Source organism: Lygodium microphyllum, chromosome 16 (assembly GCF_053477565.2).
Source record: "Lygodium microphyllum isolate KBCC chromosome 16, Lygodium_microphyllum_v1.1.10, whole genome shotgun sequence".
In the NCBI taxonomy this organism is placed as follows: domain Eukaryota; kingdom Viridiplantae; phylum Streptophyta; class Polypodiopsida; order Schizaeales; family Lygodiaceae; genus Lygodium; species Lygodium microphyllum.
This window is the reverse complement of record NC_141150.1, coordinates 60,016,464-60,038,279: the sequence shown is the minus strand read 5'-3', so window position 1 is coordinate 60,038,279 and position 21,816 is coordinate 60,016,464. Positions and strand designations below refer to the sequence as shown.

Below are 21,816 nucleotides of genomic sequence, written 5' to 3'. Positions count from 1 at the left end.
GAGCAGGTACTCAATGTTGATGAGGTTATTCAAAATGCTAAATTGGCAAACATCACACTGAACTCTCTTCGAGAGTCATATATTGGTTTCCACACCTCTTTGATGCTGTCTTTTTTTTTTTTTTTGGTGCGGTGCAACAACCCCTTACATTTGTGGAGTTGAAAGGCCTCTTGTTGCAAGAGAAATAGACTCGGAAGAATGTGGCATTGTGTTCAGGTGATGTGGCTATACTTTCCAAGTTCAAAGGCAAAGAAAAAGTCAAGAAAAATGTAAAAAATCAGCAAAAGGGTGATGCTGGACAGCCATCAAATAAGGTTGTCCAAGACACAAAAAAGACTAAAAAGAAGGGAAAATGCCATTATTGCAAGAAACTCGGTCATTATATCGATGAATACAGAAAGAGATTGGCCAAAGAGAAGAAAAAGAACTCCAGTTTGGCTGTCCAAGAAACATCAGCCAACAAATCTGCTGATGATCATACTTCAGCCAACTTTGTAGAGAAGGACTATGCATTTCTCACATGCAGTTATGATTCTTCAATGGCTGATTCAGCATTTAATGCTGCTGAAACGCAACAAACATGGTATTTTGGCAGTGGAACGTCAAAGTACATCACTTCCAGAAAGTGTTTGTTTACCTCTTTGCATTCAGGCCCTGCTGGGAAGTGTGTTACATGTGCGAACAGCAGTAGTTATGATGTATGTGGCATTGGGACAGTCACTATTACTGTTGCAGATGGTTGTGATTTCATGCTTCTAGATGTCTTGTTTGTACCTAGCATTACAAAGAACTTGTTGTCTATCTCTGCTTTTAATAAGCATGGCTTTCAAGTCATCTTTGAGGATGACAAATGCATTGTTAGAGACAAAGAGATGGATTATGCACGTAGGCTATCCGACACCCTGCATAAGGGTCTATTTTTGTTGGATACATATGACAGACAATCTCATGATGCTTTAGCAATCACTATTCTTTCACCCACTATGCAAAATGCGGAGCTATCGCATGCCCGCTATGGACACGTGAGCTTTGGGAGTTTGATGACCCTTCCGAGATGTATAATAGATGCATTGCCTCAAGTGGAGACTCCACCTCCTCATGCATGTGAGGGATGTATTTTGGGCAAGATGCATAGATTTACCTTCAAAAAGGTTGGTGTAGTGCGTGCTGGCCGAAAAATGCAGCTTATTCACTCTGATGTTTGTGGTCCCATGAGGACACATACACTCGGAGGTCATCAGTACTTTGTTACATTTATTGATGACTACTCTTGGTACATGGGTGTATGGGCTAAAGACAAAATCCGATGTGTTCATGCATTTCAAACATCTTGTTGAAAAGCTTGAAGCTGAAACTGACTTAAAAGTGCAAACGCTTCGCACAAATAGAAGGGGGGAGTACATGTCTCGTGCTATATTTGCTTGGTCGTGGCATTACGCATCAAGCCACTCTTAGAATGACTCCTTAGCAAAATGGTGTTACTGAAAGGAAGAATCGGACTCTTATGGAGATGACTCGTTGTATGGTAAAAAGCAAGGGACTACCTCATAAATTTTGGCTAGAAGGCCTTCAATGTGCAAATCATGTGTAGAATCGTGCACCCACTAAGGCACTGAAGACGATCACACCATTCGAAGCTTGGCATGGCAAGAAACCCAAAGTAGACTACTTTCGGGTGTTTGGGTGCATAGCCTATGCACATGTTCCGAAAGAGCTTCGTGGAAAGCTTGATGACAAGGCTGTAAAATGCATATTTATTGGCTACAGTTCGGAGAGCAAGGGCTATCCGTTGTATGACCCACACACGAAGAAAGTCTTTGTCAATAGGAATATCCTATTTGCTGAAAATACTGCATTTTCACATGATCGGTTTCAAATGCCATCCACCCATGACATTGGTGATGTGTTTGAGGGTCTTTGGCCACTTACTTTGGAGTCTGTGCCTACTGTAAATGCCAGCACAGACTTAATACAGCAAGCTGTTGCTGCACCATATGCTCCCGAACAGCAAGGTATTGATGATGGTTTCCCACATGCAGTGGAAGAAGTAGTACAACATGAAAGGGCTGCTGTAAATGCAGCCAAAACAGGCCCAAGATGGCTGTTACAAACTCTCCAGGAGAGTAAAATGGATGCTCCTATACCTCAACGCACTAAAAGGACTGCTAGAAATGCAGCAAATGATGCAGGGGGGGGCACATTTGATTGATTTTACAAAAGTGGATGATTGTTATGAGCATGTGTTTATGAGTTGGCTATTGGATGATGATGAGCCTACTTCCTTGGACGAAGCTCAGCAAGATGTACATTGGATGCAGACCATGTAGGATGAATTAGACTCTATTGCCACTAACTCTACATGGGATGTTGTGGATTTACCACCTGGCAAGAAGGCCATTGGCACAAAATGGGTTTTTAAACTCAAATGAGCCTACTTCCTTGGACGAAGCTCAGCAAGATGTACATTGGATGAAGGTCATACAGGATGAGTTAGACTCTATTGCCATTAACTCGACATGGGATCTTGTGCATTTACCACTTGGCAAAAAGGCCATTGGCACAAAATGGGTTTTTAAACTCAAACGCAAGGCTGATGGTACAATTGAAAGGTACAAAGCAAGGTTGGTAGCAAAACGCTATGCACAGAAGAAGGGCATAGATTATAAAGAAACTTTTGCTCCTACATCCCATATGAGTATGGTGAGATGTGTGATTGCTATGGCTGCAAATTATGGCTGGAAAGTACATCAGTTGGACATTAAGACACATTCTTGAATGGGGATTTGCATGAGGATGTTTATGTGTCACAACCTCCAGGGTTTGTGGTTAAAGAAAAAGAGCACATGGTATGCAAGCTGCATAAAGCTCTTTATGGTCTAAAACAGGCTCCTCATGTATGGTACTCCAAAATTGATGCTTATTTGGCTAGCAGAGGGTTCAAAAATACTCCAACTACTCCCACTCTATACATTAAGAATGAGGGGGTACAGACAAAAAAATTGCAGATTATAAGGCTGAATTAAAACATACATTTGATACCAACACTATTATTTGGGGATTCAATTCACCCAAAATCAGTATGGTATCATCATGTCACAAACACAATACGTGGATAAGCTATTACATAGGTTTAGTATGCAAGATTGCAAACCTATGTGCACTCCTATGGAGCTAGGCTTAAAGTTGTCTATGCATTATAGTGAAGATATGTCCGATGTTACAATTTATAGCCAGGCTATTGGCTGTCTTATTTATCTTTGCAACACACGCCCTGGCATTCAGTATGCAGTATCTCAAGTGAGCAAATATATGCATAGTCCATGTGTTGGAAGAGAGGGAGAGAGACAGAGTGAAGCAGAAGATGAGCCTCAGCTCATTGTTGTTCTTCTTCCATTATTCTTCCATCATACTAAGTGAAAGAGACTTATACACATAGGTATGACTAACCAAGACTAACTGTGGTTAAGTCACTAACTACACCAACTTATTGAATGTCACACACATGTACAACTGTATCCAGCTAACATCAATCACACACATAAAGATAGACTGATTGAAGAGAAACGGGAGCTTGATATTCTAACACTTCCCCTTAAGCTCAAACCATTTGATAAACTCCAAGTAGTGGTCTAAAGTATATGAACTTTTCTTTACCAACAGACTTGGTAAATATATCTGCTACTTGGTCTTCAATCTTCACATGAATCAAGTTAATCTGCCCTGTAAGAATCTTTTCTCTAATGAAATGGTAGTAAACCTCAATAGTTTTTGACCTAGCATAGTAGACAGGATTGCTAACCAACATAACACTGCTGAGGTTATCACAATGTAATCTCACTTTGCTTTCCAACTTCCCAAGTCTTTCAACAATTTCATCAACCAAACTGCTTCGCAAGCCACTAAGCCAGCTTCTCTGTACTCAGCTTTTGTACTAGACAATGCAACAGTAGGCTGTTTCTTACTCTGCCAACTAATCATATCGTTGCCCAATCCAAATGTATAAGCACTGGTTGATCTCCTGTCATAGGCACAACCAGCCCAATCAGCATCAATAAACCCTATCAAGTCAAGGGATTTACCATATGCATAAAACAACCCATAATCTGTAGTACCCTTTACATATCTCATGATCCTCCTAGCTGCATCTAAATGTGGTTTGCGAGGCTTTTGCATGAACTGGCTAATCAACCCCACTGCATAATATAAGTCAGGACGGGTAATAGTCAAGTATATCAAGTTGCCCACCATCTATCGATACATCATCACATTCTCTATGTCATTCCCAACATCAATTTGTAGCTTGACATTCTGATCAAGAGGTGTCTCCATAGGCTTGCATTCAGCCATACCATACTTCTGTAACATGTCATGAGCATACTACTTCTGTAGCAGCCATATACCTTGAGGCGTAGAGACTACCTCAATCCCAAGAAAATACTTTAGTTTACCAAGGTTTTTGACTTTGAATTCAGCTTGTAAACATGATTTAATTTCAGCAATGCTCTCTTCATCGTCTCTAGTGATGATAAGATCATCTACATAAACCACTAGAAACACATATCCATGATCTGTCTTCTTCGTGAACAAACTGTGATCTGCATCACCCAATCTAAATCCATGTTGTTGTAAATAACTGCTGATCCGAGCATTCCATGCTCTAGGTGCCTGTTTCACTCCATATAAAGCCTTTTTCAACTTACATACATGTGTAAGAAAGTCCGGGTAAACATAGCCTTCAGGTTGCTCCATATATACTTTCTCAACCAAATCACCGTTTAAGAAAGCATTCTTGACGTCCATTTGCCATAATTTCCAGCCTTTGCATGCTGCCAAAGCAATGACAGTTCTGATTGTTGCCATTTCAGCTACCGGACTTAAAGTCTCCTCATAGTCAAGGCCATATTGTTGTGCATACCCTTCTGCAACCAGCCTGGCCTTATAGCGTTCTAACGAACCATCTGACTTGCACTTAACCTTATACACCCATTTGCAGCCAATGGGGACTTTGCCTTCAGGCAACTCAACCAATTCCCATGTCTCATTTTCAGCCAGGTTTGCATACTCCTCATCCATGGCAGCACACCAATTATCATCTGTAGCTATATCATCAAACCTTATAGGTTCTTTGTAACCTGTCACACTAGCCATATATGCATAATGGCGGGCTGAATAACCAGTGTATGTAAACCTGTCAACAGGTTTTCTAACTCTCTCAAATCTCCGTAACTGTGGCTCACTTTGAGCTTGCCTATCATGAGGCGGTACATAACGACTCTGCCTTGCTCCAGGTGTCATAATAGATGGAATGCCCAACTCACTATCGAAGCTATCACTATTGGACGACTCATAACCTCTTGGACGACTCATAACCTCCTATAAGTGGACCTGTCACATCCTCAAGCATGTCTCATGTGTAGATGGTACATAACACTTGTAAGCTTTCCGATCTTGTGCATAACCAAGGAACATACTCTTGACAACTTTAGGATCTAATTTCTTCCTCTTTTCATCAGGAACATGCACATATGCAATGCTGCCAATTACCTTCAAGTGTGAAATGTTAGGTTTATGACCATACAACCTCTCATATGGAGTTACATCATGAATCCCTACTATAGGGATTCTATTCAGCACATAGACAGCAATCACTACTGCTTAAGCCCAATAACCATTTAGCAAACTCTTCTCATTCAGCATAGCTCTTGCCGATTCCATCAGTACCCTATTTTTCCTTTCTGCTACACCATTTTGCTGCGGTATATAGCTGCAAGTTAACTATCTTTTGATCCCATGTTTAGCAAGGTACATGTCAAAAGTAATTAGAGACATATTCTCCACCTGCATCTGATCTAAGACATGAAATTTTACAGCTCAACTCATTTTCAGAATGCTTCTTGAAGTCCTTGAATACATCAAACACATCATCCTTATATTTCAATATGTAAAGCCAAGTATACCTGCTGAAATCATCAATGAAAGATACTTAGTAACAAGCACCACCAAACGAAGCATTATGAGACGGACCCCATACATCTGAATGTACCAACTACAAGGGTCGTGAGCTATTCCATACATGTCTCATAAATGGAAATTGTATTTGCTTTTCAAACTGACATGCATCACATACATGCCCTCAGTCATGATACTTAAACTTAGGCAGTCCAAGTACAATGTCCTTCTGCTGCATAGATTTCAGCTTTTGTACATTCACATGACAAATCTGCTTATGTCATATCTCAACATCCCGTATAGCACAATCATCATGTGCAAACATGGCTGCTTCCAATTCTATAATTAACGCATTAAGAGTAAACATTCTGCCATCTCTTCGGCCTCTAGCAATCAATTTACAGCCATTACCATATTCTTCAACAAAGCATCCACCTCTATTAAATCTCACCTACTTCTGCTCTGCCATCTATCCAACTCACAAAAGATTCTTGGTTATTGTAGGTACATGTAGTATATCATGCAGGCTCTTTTTCTTACCATCAGGCATCAACAACGTAATAATTCCTATGTGCTGAATGTCATGTTGGGTGTCATCCCCGCTACACACATAACCATATGAACCTGCAACCATCTCATCAAACCATTCTCCATGGGGTATCATATGATTTTAAGTATACTACGTGGGAGTTTCGAAAACAGGGAAAACGGAAACGGGAAAAACCGGAGTTTTAGAGTTTCGGCCAAATTTTGGAAACGGGGAAACGGTGTTTCAGATTGTACACTAAAATAAATACAGTATTATATGGGTATATAAATATACCAATGCCTACAACAACATGTACCCAAATTTCATACAAATCTTTTCAGTCTATATCATATGATTGAAATCATGATTCATTACACATGTCACGACTTACGAGTGAAGATTGAAGAGTCAAGAAGAAAAAGAAGGAGAAGAAGAAAAAGAAGGAGGAGGAGGAGGAGGAGGAGGAGGAGGAGGAAAGGAAGAAGAAAAGGAGAAAGAGGAGAAGGAGACGGCCGCGGCGGCTGGACTCCCAAAATGGACCGCAGGATGTCGAAATGCCAGTTTGCCATTTCCGTTTCGGTCCAAAACAACCGGTCCGTTTCGGCAGCCCCGAAACACCGTTTTGAGGTACTATGATTTGAAGCCCCTGAATCAATCTACCATCTCTCATCTTTGTTCTGCCTAGATGCATTCTTAGGCACATGCTACATGGCAAACAATCTATCAACCTGCTCATCATGAGCACCGCTAGAAGATGCATAGTACCCATGTTGTTTGCCCTTTGCCTTCATATCTCCCTATTTCTTGTAACAATTCTTTGCAATATGTCCATATCTGCCGCAATAATGACAGTCCTTATCTCTCTTTCACTGATCATTTGTCTGCCATGAACTAGATCCACCGCTTCTTTGTTGGTGTGATCTCCCCTTGCCTCTAAAGCCACCAGATCCATACTGGCCCGTGTATTTGCGCCATGCCAAACATTCTGCTGATGCTATCTATAAGTGTTTCGAGTGTCTCCTTGACCTCGAAAAGAGCCACGGCCTTTTCGGCCTCTATCACGCTGGCTAGAGTATAGAACAATGTCTCTGCTTTGAGACATACTAGAACCTGTATTCAACCCAAGCTTAACTTCCTCATACAGCAGCAAAGCAATCAGCTCATCCCAATCAAGGGATTCAACTCTCACAGAAATAGACGTATCAAATGCTTTATACTCTTTGCGTTATGAGCCCTTTTCTGATCATTTGTCGGATTCCTTTCATGTATTTCAAGTTCAAGCTCATCACCTATACATAAGTCCCAATAACCGCTGCCAATCAAAAAATTCTTCATACAGAACTTCCATAAAGTAAAAATTTTGTTGTCCAGCTTTTCTCCCACAATTTGAGTGATATTGTCAGTACCTTGAGCATTTGCCATAGTTGCAACTTAGGTATTGAGTGATGTATACAACCTGTAAGTATATGACTCCTTTTCCTACAGTTCAAGACCAGCTTTCTACTATTCAAGACATTTTCTTGCAATTCATGACAGTTTTCTTGACAACCTGCTTGTATAAACCGAGCTCAAATCAGTTCAAAACATTCTATGGTAGTGGCAAAACATCCCAGCAACAAACTATATCCATATAAGTATCAATGTTTGTACTGTATGCAAGTAACAGTACCAAATATAGCCAGCCCACTGCTATAACCAACAGTATTTTCTATGTTGAAACAAGAGTATTCAAACGTCAAAACAGTCCCAAAATATCTCATTCAGTTGCCACTCTATGCAAGAGTTGATACATGTCCAACCAATCGCAATATATTGCATATATATCAAGTGAAGATGATAAGTATCCTTCTTACAGACAATAACCAGTCAATATCCTGATATAACCAGCAACAAATCATTCCAAATTTTGGACTTTCATACCCCTTTGCGAGAAGCTGCGATCAAAGCTCTATGTAATCACCGTATAGATAGAAACCGTGGCATCTCTTCCATGCCCTCAGGATATGGAATCAATTGATGGCATATACTGCGTCAAAATTTCAATCGTGCTTTTTCTCGATCTTTCCTAGCCTATTGGTACCTAGCGAGCCACTTCTCCGTGGATGCATAATGCAACATAAAAAAAGGATTCACTTTCTCCTCCATTGCAGCATCCATCATTTTTTCTACTCCATTTCCAACCACCACATCTCCGATCAATCTATCATCGTCCTTCAACGACCATAGCATATTGTTGTTCGAATCCATCGTTGGTAGCCATTGTGAAATATGCACTAATGCCAATATCCCGAAAAGCATCTACCACTCAAGTGATATAATCCAAGCATTTCTCACTAGCAAACAAGTATCACATATACTTCAACCCTATAGGTATATTGTTTCCAAAATCAGGACAGCAACCAGTTCACTGTTTCCGGAAGCTTGGTCCACATCTCTAAGTTACCTCCTAACTTGGCTTCCACAAAGGCCCATCCTACATGTCTACGCAACCATCAAGTTACATGGATAGTGGATAGGGGTGCCACACATCACGTCACTAGTAGAGAACATCTCTATCTCACTTGACCAATAATAGAAAGTCTCCATTGTGGAAACAACTCCTTGGCCAAGATTCATGACATTGACCAAGTTAAGTTTGATACTAACAAGGGCCCAAATTTCTCTGTGTTGGATGATGTGTACTACATGCCTCAGCTTGGGGTGAACTTACTTTCCATCCATCGGCTTTGCCTATTGGGGAGAGTTGTCTTTTCCACATCAACTATGTTCAAAGTCATTCATGACAAGGCTGGTGTTGTGATAGCTTAAGGCGAAGTACAACCTAATAGCCTAATCTCTATCCCATTAGCTTTGCCTCATGGAGAGAGCTGTCTTTTCACATCAACTATGTTCAGAGTCATTCATGACAAGACTAGTCTTATGATAGCTCAAGGCAAAGTACAACCTAATAGTCTAATGTGAGCTGACTACAAATGTTCTATAGCTAAGGGCATCCTTGTCTAGTATTAAAATCGTCAATACTACGTCACCTATAGCTCAACATTGTCACTTTCCCCACCAAATCTGATATAGTTTTTGTAGTCTAGAATTCGACTTGATCTATCTCTTACTATAGAGCTTTATCTCCAAGGCTATCATAGGGATTTTGTAGATCGTATAGTCCCTTAACCACAACCAAGAGGACTTTTCAAATTTCTCCTCTCCAAGTCATACCATTCAATTTATCAGAGCACCTCCTATGGTAGCCATAGTCAGTTTTGGGTCAAGCTCATTTCTCTTCACTTTGTCCTATTCTAAAAAATTCTTAGCTACTAAAAATCATTTCAAAACCTTTTCCAAGTTTGTGCATACTATCATTTCTCTTCTTAAGGACTCATCATAGATTCTAAAACCAGCAAGTTTGATGGAACAACCTTAAACAAAAGTATGCCCACTGCTCATGCCACTAGATCCCAATGTGAAGCTTGGAAGACTCCAATGCACAACCCTTCAACGAGCATGTTTACCATTTGGTAGTGGGTAAATTACTATGGCTCATACACAACAGCTATAGCTTAGCTTATTCATGTGTTAAGCCAATACTTTAGTGCACCAAATGTTTCTCATTGGATCTTATGTCTACAAATGTTAAGGCATGTCACATGTACTTATTGGCATGGCTTGTCTTTCAATGAAGGAGTCAGGACTAACCATACAAGGCAACACCAACTCTAGTCGGGCCAAGTACTTCATATCCAGCACTCCCATGTGGCTATATTCTCTCATTGGCCTCAAATCCAAATATCATCCCATCATCTGGGCCAATCTAAAAACAAAATATTATAGATGCATCTTCAGTCGAGGCTGAATGCCAAACCTTATATGATAATACAATCAAGGCCATCTACTTGACGATCTTATTGGCAGAGTTGTACTTTACATATGAGATCCTAATGGTTATCTATTGTGATATCTAGAGTACCACTGCACTTACTAACAACCCAATTATCATGATGTTGAGAGCCATTATTATTTTACTAGAGAGTATGTGGAGCTAGGCACCATTCCCTTAAGAGTTCGTGCCATCATCAACAAATAATCAAGCAATCTTCGATCAAAACGATCAACCACCCAATCCTTCAGTATCTTCTTTAGCAGATTGGAACTGATCCTCCCCTCCCTTCAACATTGGCAACAATATGGAAAGGGGTCTCCATCGCTTTCACTTTCACAACCAGTGGTGAGAGGAAGAAGCTTCTTCTCTTGGTACTTAGAGGATGTTGATTCCCTTTATTCATTTTGTATGCACATCCATCTTTATCCATGTGTACCTAGATGATCATACTTGCAAAAGAAGGTTGGGCAAGTCAACACTTCCCCCATGAGGGCAATGCTAAAGTAGCACCAATGCACCTTGCATAGGATTTTGTTTGAGCATGACACTTTGGGGATTACCCCTTGCATTCTTCATACATTGGCATTTTGGTTTTGTAAAAACTAAGCATTATGGATAGGGGAAACTTTTGTCAAAACATGCACCTATTTAAGGTGAAAACTTGTTCCACTGTGTTAGTATCCTTCCCTCTTATTTCATCAAAGACTGGTCAACTTGGACGCACCATATCCTACAGCACATCATGGCAATCTACTACAACAAATTACTACTGGTGTTATGCACCATACACCCATCGTTACCTCACCACTACTTTGTCTATAACTCTTCACCCCATCCTTGTCTTGTAAAGATGATATTTATAGAGGATGTAAAGATTTAAGTCTTGTTCATTTAAGCCATCAAAGAAAAGGAATGCACGTATATATGTGTGTATGCAGGCATGCACATATGTACATTGCATATATATGTATAAAAGACCCATTAAATTGGACCACTTGAACAAAGATATGTATCCCATATGTGATCATCGTAGGCCCTTGGGCAGCCCATCATTACACCCTTGGTCTAATCCCTTGATTTCTTTAGAGTGGGACCTCTCAAGTATTTCAAAAAAAAGGGCGTGGCTTACTCACTATCTTGGGCACAACATCTTTTTGGGCGCGAGAGGGGATACCAAGCCACTAACACTGGGTTTTGCACAAATCATCGATTACAATGTCCAAGAGGCATTTAATGCTATCTAACAAAAAATAGATGGATGTATTTTTAAATACTAGGATAAATGCACCAAAATCCTCCATAAATAGAGTCAGTTCTTAGTGCATGCCTTCATTCTTGATCATTCTCACATCCAACCTTCAGCCATCAGCCTACTATCCTCACATTGCTGCCCATACTCCATCAAAAAGGAGCTGGTGGCCATTTATCAGCTAATCACCATCTTCTACCTGTTGCTGCTCACCTAGAGGACATCATCATCAGTGGAGGATCACACACCTACTATCACATCAGCCTTTGGCTGCCCATGACCAGTTCCTGCCCTTCCCAGCTTTGTTTTGCAGTCAGCAAGCTCTGACCAGCCCCAGGCCATCTTCAGCTGGCAACACCTTTCTCAGCCTAGCGACCTCTCCACTGCTGCTGCTGTAAAGGGTGCCCTGATCCTGTTCAGTACATCTAGCCTTTCTTCATCAGGTTCCATGGAGCCGGTGTTTGCGGTCATAGCAGGCCACCCAACAATCCTACACTCTCCAGCTTCCATAGGGAGTGCTGATGTCATCATTGACCTCTCCACTATTGCATTTTGACTGCTGCACCTGTACTTTCTGCTCTCATCATCATCCGACATCATCATCACAGCTTGGTGGGCTGGTGCTGCTGCATTTTGGGATCCATCAGCAGTATGGCACACTCTCGGAGCTCTTCCCAACATCACTCTCAACTCACCTCATCCCCAGTCCTCAAGGCACAAAGGTTTGAGGCCCCTTTGTAGCATATTCAACATATTAGCATTCATTCTTCGTCATCTGAATCTCTCTTCATCTTGACTTGTATATTGCACTCTAACATATCAGCATTTATTCTTCATCATAGTTCTACATTACACTCTATGTCTATTGCACACTTTGTGTTTCTCTATCTATGCTCAAGTAGTCCTTTACAAGAGTTTCCCATGAGCATATATATTTAGCATGCTGCAATGTGAATAGCCCTCACTTCAATGATCCCATTCCCAAGAAATTGATTGTCCAAGACATATTGAAGAGACAATTTGTCACATTTTTTCTCTATTGACAAAGAAGATGGGGGCATTCCCTCATACCCTTCACAAAGTAGAAGCTGCTTCAAGCTTTCTAGTCACAAAATGGGAAAACCTGCTCCTGCCAAGATGGGCCCTCAAGTTTGTTCTTTACTTTCTGGAGGATGTGAAGGACACCTTGCTACATGCCTTTTAGAAGATCTTCAGCTCTAGTCAGATGCCAAGTAGCCCATTTGTTGGTCTACCTGCTCTCCTCCACAAAAGGAGGCACCGACTAGAGCTCACTACGAGGCATCCCATCACCTCGCTATAGCCTATAAGGCACTAGAAGATATGACAAGCAGCATACATAACTCATCCTTCAAGATCTCATTCATGACACCTAGACGTGTTTGTTCCAAGATCAGAGCATCTTAAAGGCAAAGTCGCTTGGACTAAGAGTATGCAAATGATGTTGCCTTGAATGTTGCAGATGATGACCTAATGCAAGAGAGAGTGAGATTGTCATTGGAGGCATTCTGTATGGTAGCATGAGTGAAAACCAAACAAAATAAGTCAATTGGTTTTCTTACAAACCTAGCTATAACATTGATTGAGGAGTTCAATTGAGATTCAAATGGGTGAGCAAAGGGTAGTTAGTCAAATACCTTGGTTTCCACATGGGATTATCACAGCAGCCCATCAATTTGTGTCTTTGTTGGATTCTATCCCACGGAACCTCACCTATTAGAGTGCCCTTGAACTCTCCCTAGCAAGACTGACTCTTATGGTCAACCACATCCTACTGGCAATGACCTATCTTCTTGAGGGTGGTTTTCTCCATCTTTTGTTGCTTAGTTATGCCATTGAGTCTAGGACTTCCCACAGGCCAATTCGAACAAGTCCAAAGATTCTCCCACTAAGATAGCCTAGCCAGCCTGACTCTTATGGTCAACCAGGTCCTATTGGCAATGACCTAGTATATAGCTTCTTGCGGGTGGTTTCTCCATCTTTTGTTGCTTAGTTATGCCATTGAGTCTGGAACTTCCCACAAGCCAATCAGAACAAGCCCAACGATTCTCCTTGCTAAGATAGCCTAACAAACCATCATCAAACACTACTCAAATAAAGGCTTAGGGATTATCAATCCAAAAAACCAAATCCAAGCCTTTCTAAGCAAGCAAGAGGTGTAAGGATTCACTCCAGGTGGACAAACATGGAATCTTCTTCAGAAGAGCTTACAAGAGTGTCATCCCAACCTCGAAGGAAACTGGAGACCATCTTTAAAGTGGATCTTCACCACGGCAATAAGTATCCTCCCAGATCATCCTTCCATCATAGGTTACTATGAGTTTGGTAGAGCTTGTGGAAGATCCCCCAGCAAGCGCACACACATTCATTGGGCTATCTAGGATGCTCAACCTACCAACTCTATTAGGATCGAGAGAGAGAGAGAGAAGGGGCTCCTTGGCGCAGAGCAATGTTTCCATAGGGCTCTGCTTGTTCCACTCGGATGAACTGGTTTGATGCCAGAACTACACAATAACAGAAGAGTGAATGAGGACAGGACAACATAACAACTGAAGAAGATACCGGGGATGACTAATATGAGGTGTACCACAGATGTGGTAGAAAAGCTTGGCGGTGCGTTCTGTCGAGGCCGATGGTAAGGGCATCTGAGGAAATGTCGTCTTCCGGCTGCTGGCTGTATTGCTCCCTCAGATACCTGATCAAGAGCGAGCGCAGTTAGTTTACTTGTTGCGATGGACTAGGGCAGCTGAATAGACATGTCTCACCGAAGTATGGATGAGCTAACTCTGTCAATTGGTTGCAACTGTGGACGAAGAGGTTCCTGAGACTGCCCTGTTTCCTGCAGCTCTGCATGGAGCCTACTGTTAGGCTGCAGCATCAGTTTCTCGATGTCATTGTACTCCTCATCAAAGCCATACTCAATACTTATGGCATCAAACCTGGATAAAAAGTTATCAGGTAAGTGTATGTGCCAGCCATATGCTCTATATGAGCAGAAAAACACACCTTACCTTGCTTGAGTTTTTTCCTTTGGGAGGGATGTTGTGCCTGGATCTTTAGTAGCTGTCACAAGTTTGATCTGGATCTATGTATAGACATGAACATTATCTACTTCTTGGAGAAGATTCTAATAACAAGGTCATGAATCAAACAAGTCCAGATATCTAACCAGGAGATTGTTAACATCCTCTGCAAAACAGCACAGATAGAAAACATGTATTTGGTGGTGTTAGCAGAGTATTTGTCAGCTCATGTGTGAGTCTGAGCTTGATCTGGGCTGGGCATTTTTATTAGGTATTTTAGGTATTTTTTTGGTGTGGCATTTTATGCCAGTGGAGCATTTTTATGCACCAGTCGGCCAGCATTAATGCTGTCCGACCAGCATTATTGCTCCCCACTTTTTCAGCCTATTTATACTCAGTGGCTCCTCCTCAGTCAATCACTTCATCTTCACCATCTGCAGACTCTGTGGAGAGAGGAGCCAGTGCCAGTGCCCACGCAGCCAGTGACTCACTGTTGTATGCGATTGTCTCGTGTTCAGATATATGGATTCCATTTCCCGTGCATACATCTGAGTTCTCATCTGTATCGTGTTCTTTCTTTTCTCTTTTTGTCTTGTGTTTCAGCAGTTTATTTCAGCACATGTTTATGCTTCCACCGCTGCTCCACTTCTGACATGGTATCAGTTTTCAGGATTTGTGTTTCTGCTGTGTTTTCTTGCTGATTTCAGGACTGTTTTGTACCCCTGCTGATCAGACGACTGCTGTCGCAGCCAAGTGACCTGTTTTGGGGCTGTTTTCAGCCTGCGTTTTTTGCAGTTTTGCCATCGCCTGCTGCCTCCGCACCCTCTGCTGCCTACGCACCCTCTGCTGCCTGCGTTTTTCATCTGCAGCTGCTGGCGACAGTTTTCTACCTGTTTTCTCCAGTTTACAGCCTGCGTTTTGCTGATTCAGCATCTCTCGTGGCTGGGTGGCTGTTACTTCAGGCCGTTTTTGCTGTTGTTGGCAGTTTTTGACTGATTTTTTGACTTTCTGCAGCAGATTTTGTCTTCTATTGATCAGATTTTGGGTTATATTGCATGTGAACTCTCATTTTCTGTAGTCTGTGCTTGTGTTTTGGCTGTGTTTCCTCTCAATTCCATCTCTTCTCTACTTCTCTTCTTATCCTTTCCATATGGCTCCTCCGTGCACTTCCACTGATGATAAGTTACATGGACATGATTATCTCACATGGAGTGCTGTCATGAAAGCTTGGTTTGTGCAGAAGCGGTTATGGTACATCGTCTGTGGAGCTACTCCTCGTCCTCTCCGTCCTTTTCCTCTTCCTGAAGACTTTGATAAGGACCACCATGAGACATCCTTGAGATTACAGGGGCGGCTTCCAGCACATTATGGAGATGAGGCTTATGTAGCTTCAGAGAGGGGTGACGGGAAGAAGAAGTCGAAGGCCCAGTGTTACCACTGTGGCAAGAAGGGACATTTGCGGAAGGACTGCAAGAAGTTAGCGGCTTCCAGGAAGAAGGAGCAGAAGACGAAGCGGGATGCTGACTCTACCGATGAGTCCTCTCCTTCATCAGACTCCGACTCCGATCCTCCGACCAAGGTGAAGTCCAAGGCGCGGAAGGGATCCTCTTCTTTGGATCGCGGGAAGGGCTTGGTGGCCCCTTCCTCGGCTGCTTTCTAGTGGTGGTGATGAGGTCATCCCTCACGACTCTCTTGTGCCAGAGAGGGAGTGTGAGCGCGTGTTCAAATGGGGCAGCTGCGCCTCATCTATACTTTTATACAGGTGCACAGGTTCCAGAGAGAGACGTCCCTGACGCATCGACTTCAGTCTGGCAGAATCAAATCCTGAAACTGGGATTGACATCCAGGTTCATGCTGAGCTAGTTATCTGATAGAGAGCGGGAGGCTTTCGTCTGGAGCTCACATGAGGAGACACTTTGGCGGTCTGGCCAAAGGCGGGGACTCCATGGTCACATATGTTCAGAGGCATTTTTGACGGGATGGTCTTGTATGCTCCTGCGAGACATTGATGACGGACACAGAGACATGTTATGATCTTCTCTATTTTCAGGTGTTTGGTACGATCGACATCGATATCAGGTTCTCTCCGAGGCACCTTGGTGGTGGCTTGATCACCCACTGCTTGGGTATCCATGGTTCTACTTGGTGGTTCTATGTTGTATAGTTTCTGATCCCTTTTCATTGTACTATTGTATTGTATCAGATCACCCATGATCTGAGAGAGGGTGTTAGCAGAGTATTTGTCAGCTCATGTGTGAGTCTGAGCTTGATCTGGGCTGGGCATTTTTATTAGGTATTTTAGGTATTTTTCTGGTGTGGCATTTTATGCCAGTGGAGCATTTTTATGCACCAGTCGGCCAGCATTAATGATGTCCGACCAGCATTATTGCTCCCCACTTTTTCAGCCTATTTATACTCAGTGGCTCCTCCTCAGTCAATCACTTCATCTTCACCATCTGCAGACTCTGTGGAGAGAGGAGCCAGTGCCAGTGCCCACGCAGCCAGTGACTCACTGTTGTATGCGACTGTCTCGTGTTCAGATATATGGATTCCATTTCCCGTGCATACATCTGAGTTCTCATCTGTATCGTGTTCTTTCTTTTCTCTTTTTGTCTTGTGTTTCAGCAGTTTATTTCAGCACATGTTTATGCTTCCACCGCTGCTCCACTTCTGACAGGTGTATGGTCAAAATGGTGAGAAAGGCTGATGGGAAGTCATATTTGCCAAAAAAAAAGTCAAGCAAAGTCAAGGCACACTCTCCCAAGAGACTTTCTTCATCGTGCAAGAGGATGGCTAATTGGCACTAGACCAAGGACAACAAGTCTTAGTGTTACTCAACTGCCCTTGGAGGAAGATCCAAGTCATATGGCTCCAAGATAAGTTGTGACAATTGCTTGGTCAAATATCCAGGAGTGGAGACCTTGGATTTGGGAGAACGGAGCCTTTGGATGAGTTGGACAAAGATCCAAGGGAGTGGAGCTAGCCTACCTCATAGATTTCACCGAATGTTGTGAGTTTCTTTGTCTACACAGCATGAATTGGCAACCGCATCATGATGCAAGCTCATCTAGATTGAGCGGTGAGCCCCTTCATGCAGCACACACTAGGCAAAGCATATCATTGTAGACCCTTTCAAATGAACTCTTTAGAAACACCAACTAGATAACCAATGGCCAAGGAGAGTCTCAAACTTCTATGGCTAATGGAATGTGGCGGCCTAGCGATTGGCAGTAAGATGGGGTCCACATTGGCAACAACAATCCTCAAAGAACCCAAAGCTTTGTCTATGGTCTTGTGAGGCTGCACAATTGGTTCACAAAGAAGCCAACATGATACTCTGTTGAGCAGAGCCCAGTTTCAAGTGCATCACCTATAAGGCAGGGGGGCTTTCTCCTGGCAAGCATTTAGTCAGAGACATCACCTACTCTATGAGGCAATGATGTATGACACAATCTGCATCATCAAAACAAGGTCATGTGCAGTTGCGGGCCTAGAGGCTCTATCTTGTCGCAAGGTACTGGAGCCTATTGTGCGCAATCAAAGGTTTGCGAGATTATTGGCAGCCTTGCAGGGTGGCACATTTGGAAGGCCCACTGCAAGTTGATCTTCAGCAGTGACCTCTTTGGTGACAGAATCATCAGTGTATGCCACCGTGGTGGAGCTTCAGTCATCTAGCATTCATTCCCTCAGAATCCATTGGGAGCAGCTTCAAGGGGAGTCTTGGCATTGATAGGAGTTTCAGAAGAAGTTCCTTTGCACTTGGGTTTTCTATAGCCCATTTTTCACCCTAAAAGATGGCAAACCCCAGTGGTGTTACACTCCACCATGGTTTCTTTTCCCCAACTTTCCCTCTCCTCCCCACCCGCGCCCCCGCGCCCAAAAAAAAGCCTGAACTGACAGGCCTTTAATTTGCATTCAGCTCCAGCTAGACTGTTCAGCATTAGCTTCATTGTATTCTTTTTTAGTAGTATAATTAGCAACACCTTTTTTCAACAAAAAGAGGATAAACACTCTATTTGTACCACTAGTAATAAAATTAAACCATCTGGCATCAACCAGTCACAATATTAATCATTGTCTACAAAATTTCCAGTCTTAATACTCCGTGCAGTACCTCAACTCTCAAAGAATCACTGAACTCATTGAGTGGTTGCAGCTTTCCTTGTGTTACACATTTGGGTACTGTCCACTGCATCTTGTTGAAACCAAATGCTATTGCAACATCCTGCATAACAGACATGAAATGGTAAAAATGCTAAAACCTTGAAGAGGATGTGTCTTCATAAATATGCTATTTCCATGAGGAAACAATTATAGCATTTCTTCCTGCATACTTAGATGCACTCACAAGACCCTTAATGCTGAAGCTTTTGAACAGGCCATGTCTTCATAGATATGCTACTTCCCCAAATGAAAAATGATACGTATATTATCCATACTAAGGCGCTTATGATGCCCTCGATGAGTGGTTTTGGTACGCATCATGCTGCCACTTACATGCACCTAAATGAAGTAGAATGTTTTGATTCACTCAGTGATTTATTTAATTAGCTTAGTGGTTTTCTATTCACCAGCAGAGAAGCCAAGACAAACCTCCATAACGTCGCAAGGATGTAGGATGTCGCATCGTGTAGGTGGCACAGATATGCATATCTTCTGTCCAGAGTTATCTTTGGGAGCAGCTCTTGAAGGTAGTTGCATCTTATTAAGCAGATTTACAACCTGTATTTCAAGCAGAAATTCTGTAGAAAGTTACATAAAATGGCACAAAAACAGTCCAGACCATACCAGATTCATCCGGAATTCACCTGAGAAGCATCAAACGAAATGCCCACAGCTTTACTTATATACGACAAGCTGACATCCATGTTACGTGCAGAGAGGTCTGGATAGATGTTTGAATCCCCATTCGCAGACACAACCTCAACAGCTTCAACCTCAAATTCGTTTGCACAATATTCAGAGAACATGGTAACCTGCAAAAACATCAACCTCAAAAGAAAATTCGCATAGACTAGCACCACATTGAGCCTGCAGTTCAATAAATGCAGAACTTATCAACTTATAAGATACCCCTTATCACTGGCAAATAGCAAAAAGAGAGAGTTCACATAATCTGCATATATGCATTAAGTAAAACAAAATTCTGTGTATGAAAAAACTTCCCTAAAACAAGCTCATTCCAAACAACAATAAGCAACATTAGATAAATGCCCAGTAAAAGGTAAAGAAGGGAAGTTGAAATTTTTTGTGAAGTCAGGCCAGCTGCTGAAATTATGCATGTGCTTCTCAGCAATAGATGACAGACATCCCAAGCACAGCCTCTTTATATTCTGGAGTAAAGAGAAGTAACTGAAAAGTGGGAAAATTTTCCTGTCAAGGCCAGGACAGCTGGTTCTACACATGCTTCTCAGCAATAGATGGCATGTATCCAACCAAAGGCCCTTTTCATATTCTAAAGTAGAGAGAAGGCACTGTGAGAGATGTAAAGAAAATGTAACTTAATTATAAAAACACAGACACTTTTCTTTTCTTTTTGGAAAAGCTGTTGTACTATGTATCAACATACACAGTGGCTAAGTACTGAGAGTATAACCAATGGTAAAAACACAGACACGATCTCTATATACATGAAAGAAAGATAGCATAGAAAGGAATGCTATGACCCTGGCTCTCTGGTCAGAGGAAGATGAGTACAAATACAAGGCTAACAAAGCGACCAATTTGGTAGGCTGGAAGTCTTTGATGCAGCAACATGTGGGGACTTCCTAAGTGAACATGCAGTGTCCCTCATGATCTGAGTCATATAAGAAGGCCTCTCACTCCCATTCATATGATCTGAGTCACCCTGCAATCTCTCCAATCTACCACTTGGCTATCATTGATTTCTCTGACCATGCGCTGGAGAGTGTCTACAAAGAAAGAAATATCATGTTGCTCTAGCTGCCCAAATGCACCATGCTATAATGCTGCCAACTAACTCCTATTCATGGCAATGACCTATCATCCACTCTATCTGATACAAGTCCAGAGTCAAGCTGGATGGCTCTCTGCTGCTGAGAAAATATCTAAAGGGTATAGCTTGCTGAAGAGAGGAGGAAAATACTGAGACAAGACACTGGGAAAAAAGTGTGATGCTGTCACAATACATACAGGAAAAGAATTTGTATCCTTTCTATTGCATATTTAATTATTTATTAAATTTGTTTCCTTTGCATTCACTAGATATAAATGAATGTGTATTAGAACTGGCCATTGATGAGTGGTCACAAATTATGGCGGACCCACATAGTCGGTTAGAGAAAAGAGAGTACATACTTCCACCTATACGACCCGATTGGGTGCTTTGCTGCATGAGCATTGTATACTCAGTAGTCATTCACTTCTTTCATTCTCTATGCTCATTGTCTTTGAGTTAACCTAACCCTAACTGTGTTCTGTGTTCAGTTTGTGCTTTGTCATACAATTGTCTTGTGTTTTCTATGTTCAAAGCATTTCTTCACATGTCAAGTCTTGTGTTGGATCCTAGGTGGACGTTTCAAGTTGGCTGCATTTATGGCAGGCTAGACCAAGCATCAGCATTAAAATTTAAACACTGGTAGACTGCATGTTCTGCTATAAGGATCAAGTCAGCAAGTCTACTGCACATGCCCTATTAATTTGTTGCAACCAGCGAGCTGTCTATCCGTCGATACATCTTGAAACCTCCTTTCTCTCATCACCACCCACTTCTCATCAACCTTTTACCTTATCCCGGTGCCTTCACTAATGCAGATCAGCAGCATCATGCAGGGACTGTTTGACATAGCCTTGTATTCAACTTTCATGTTCTAACGCAATTATGTTCTTTCTTTCTCAGCATTCACTTTATCCCTCTCTTCCCTTCTCTCTCCGTTTTTGTGATCTTCTGTTGCACATTTGCAGTGCCAACTACTACTCATGATGTCAATACCCCACAAAACTTCCAAGATATCGCACCATTGTCCTGGGGGAACCCAAGTGCAATCCTCATGGGGTCTCCAACAGACCCGCCTACTTTCATATACCCAATAGCCATAATGCTTGTGCCAATTGATGAGAGCACCGCAATCTCTAGACCTGTCTACTATCACCTACCCAATAGCCACAAGACTTGTGCCAATTGATGAGAGCACCATAAGCTGTGTGGACGATC

The 21,816-nt window shown here is 42.1% G+C and overlaps 1 protein-coding gene across 2 annotated transcripts in view; it reads right to left on the bottom strand.

The window, feature by feature from the left end:
* The window catches only part of LOC148022885 (tRNA synthetase beta subunit family protein), an 88,203-nt gene that overhangs the window by 14,021 nt on the left and 52,366 nt on the right, over positions 1 to 21,816 (bottom strand). For both annotated transcript variants that reach the window (XR_015693557.1, XM_087695828.1), the window contains exons 11-13: positions 19,451 to 19,618; positions 19,236 to 19,364; positions 18,757 to 18,867 (exon numbers count right to left, since the gene is read on the bottom strand). Coding sequence is in view for 1 of the 2 variants with exons in the window: in XM_087695828.1 (XP_087551954.1) it covers positions 18,757 to 18,867; positions 19,236 to 19,364; positions 19,451 to 19,618 (408 nt within the window). In the remaining variant the exon portion in view is untranslated. The remainder of the gene's footprint in view (positions 1 to 18,756; positions 18,868 to 19,235; positions 19,365 to 19,450; positions 19,619 to 21,816) is intronic.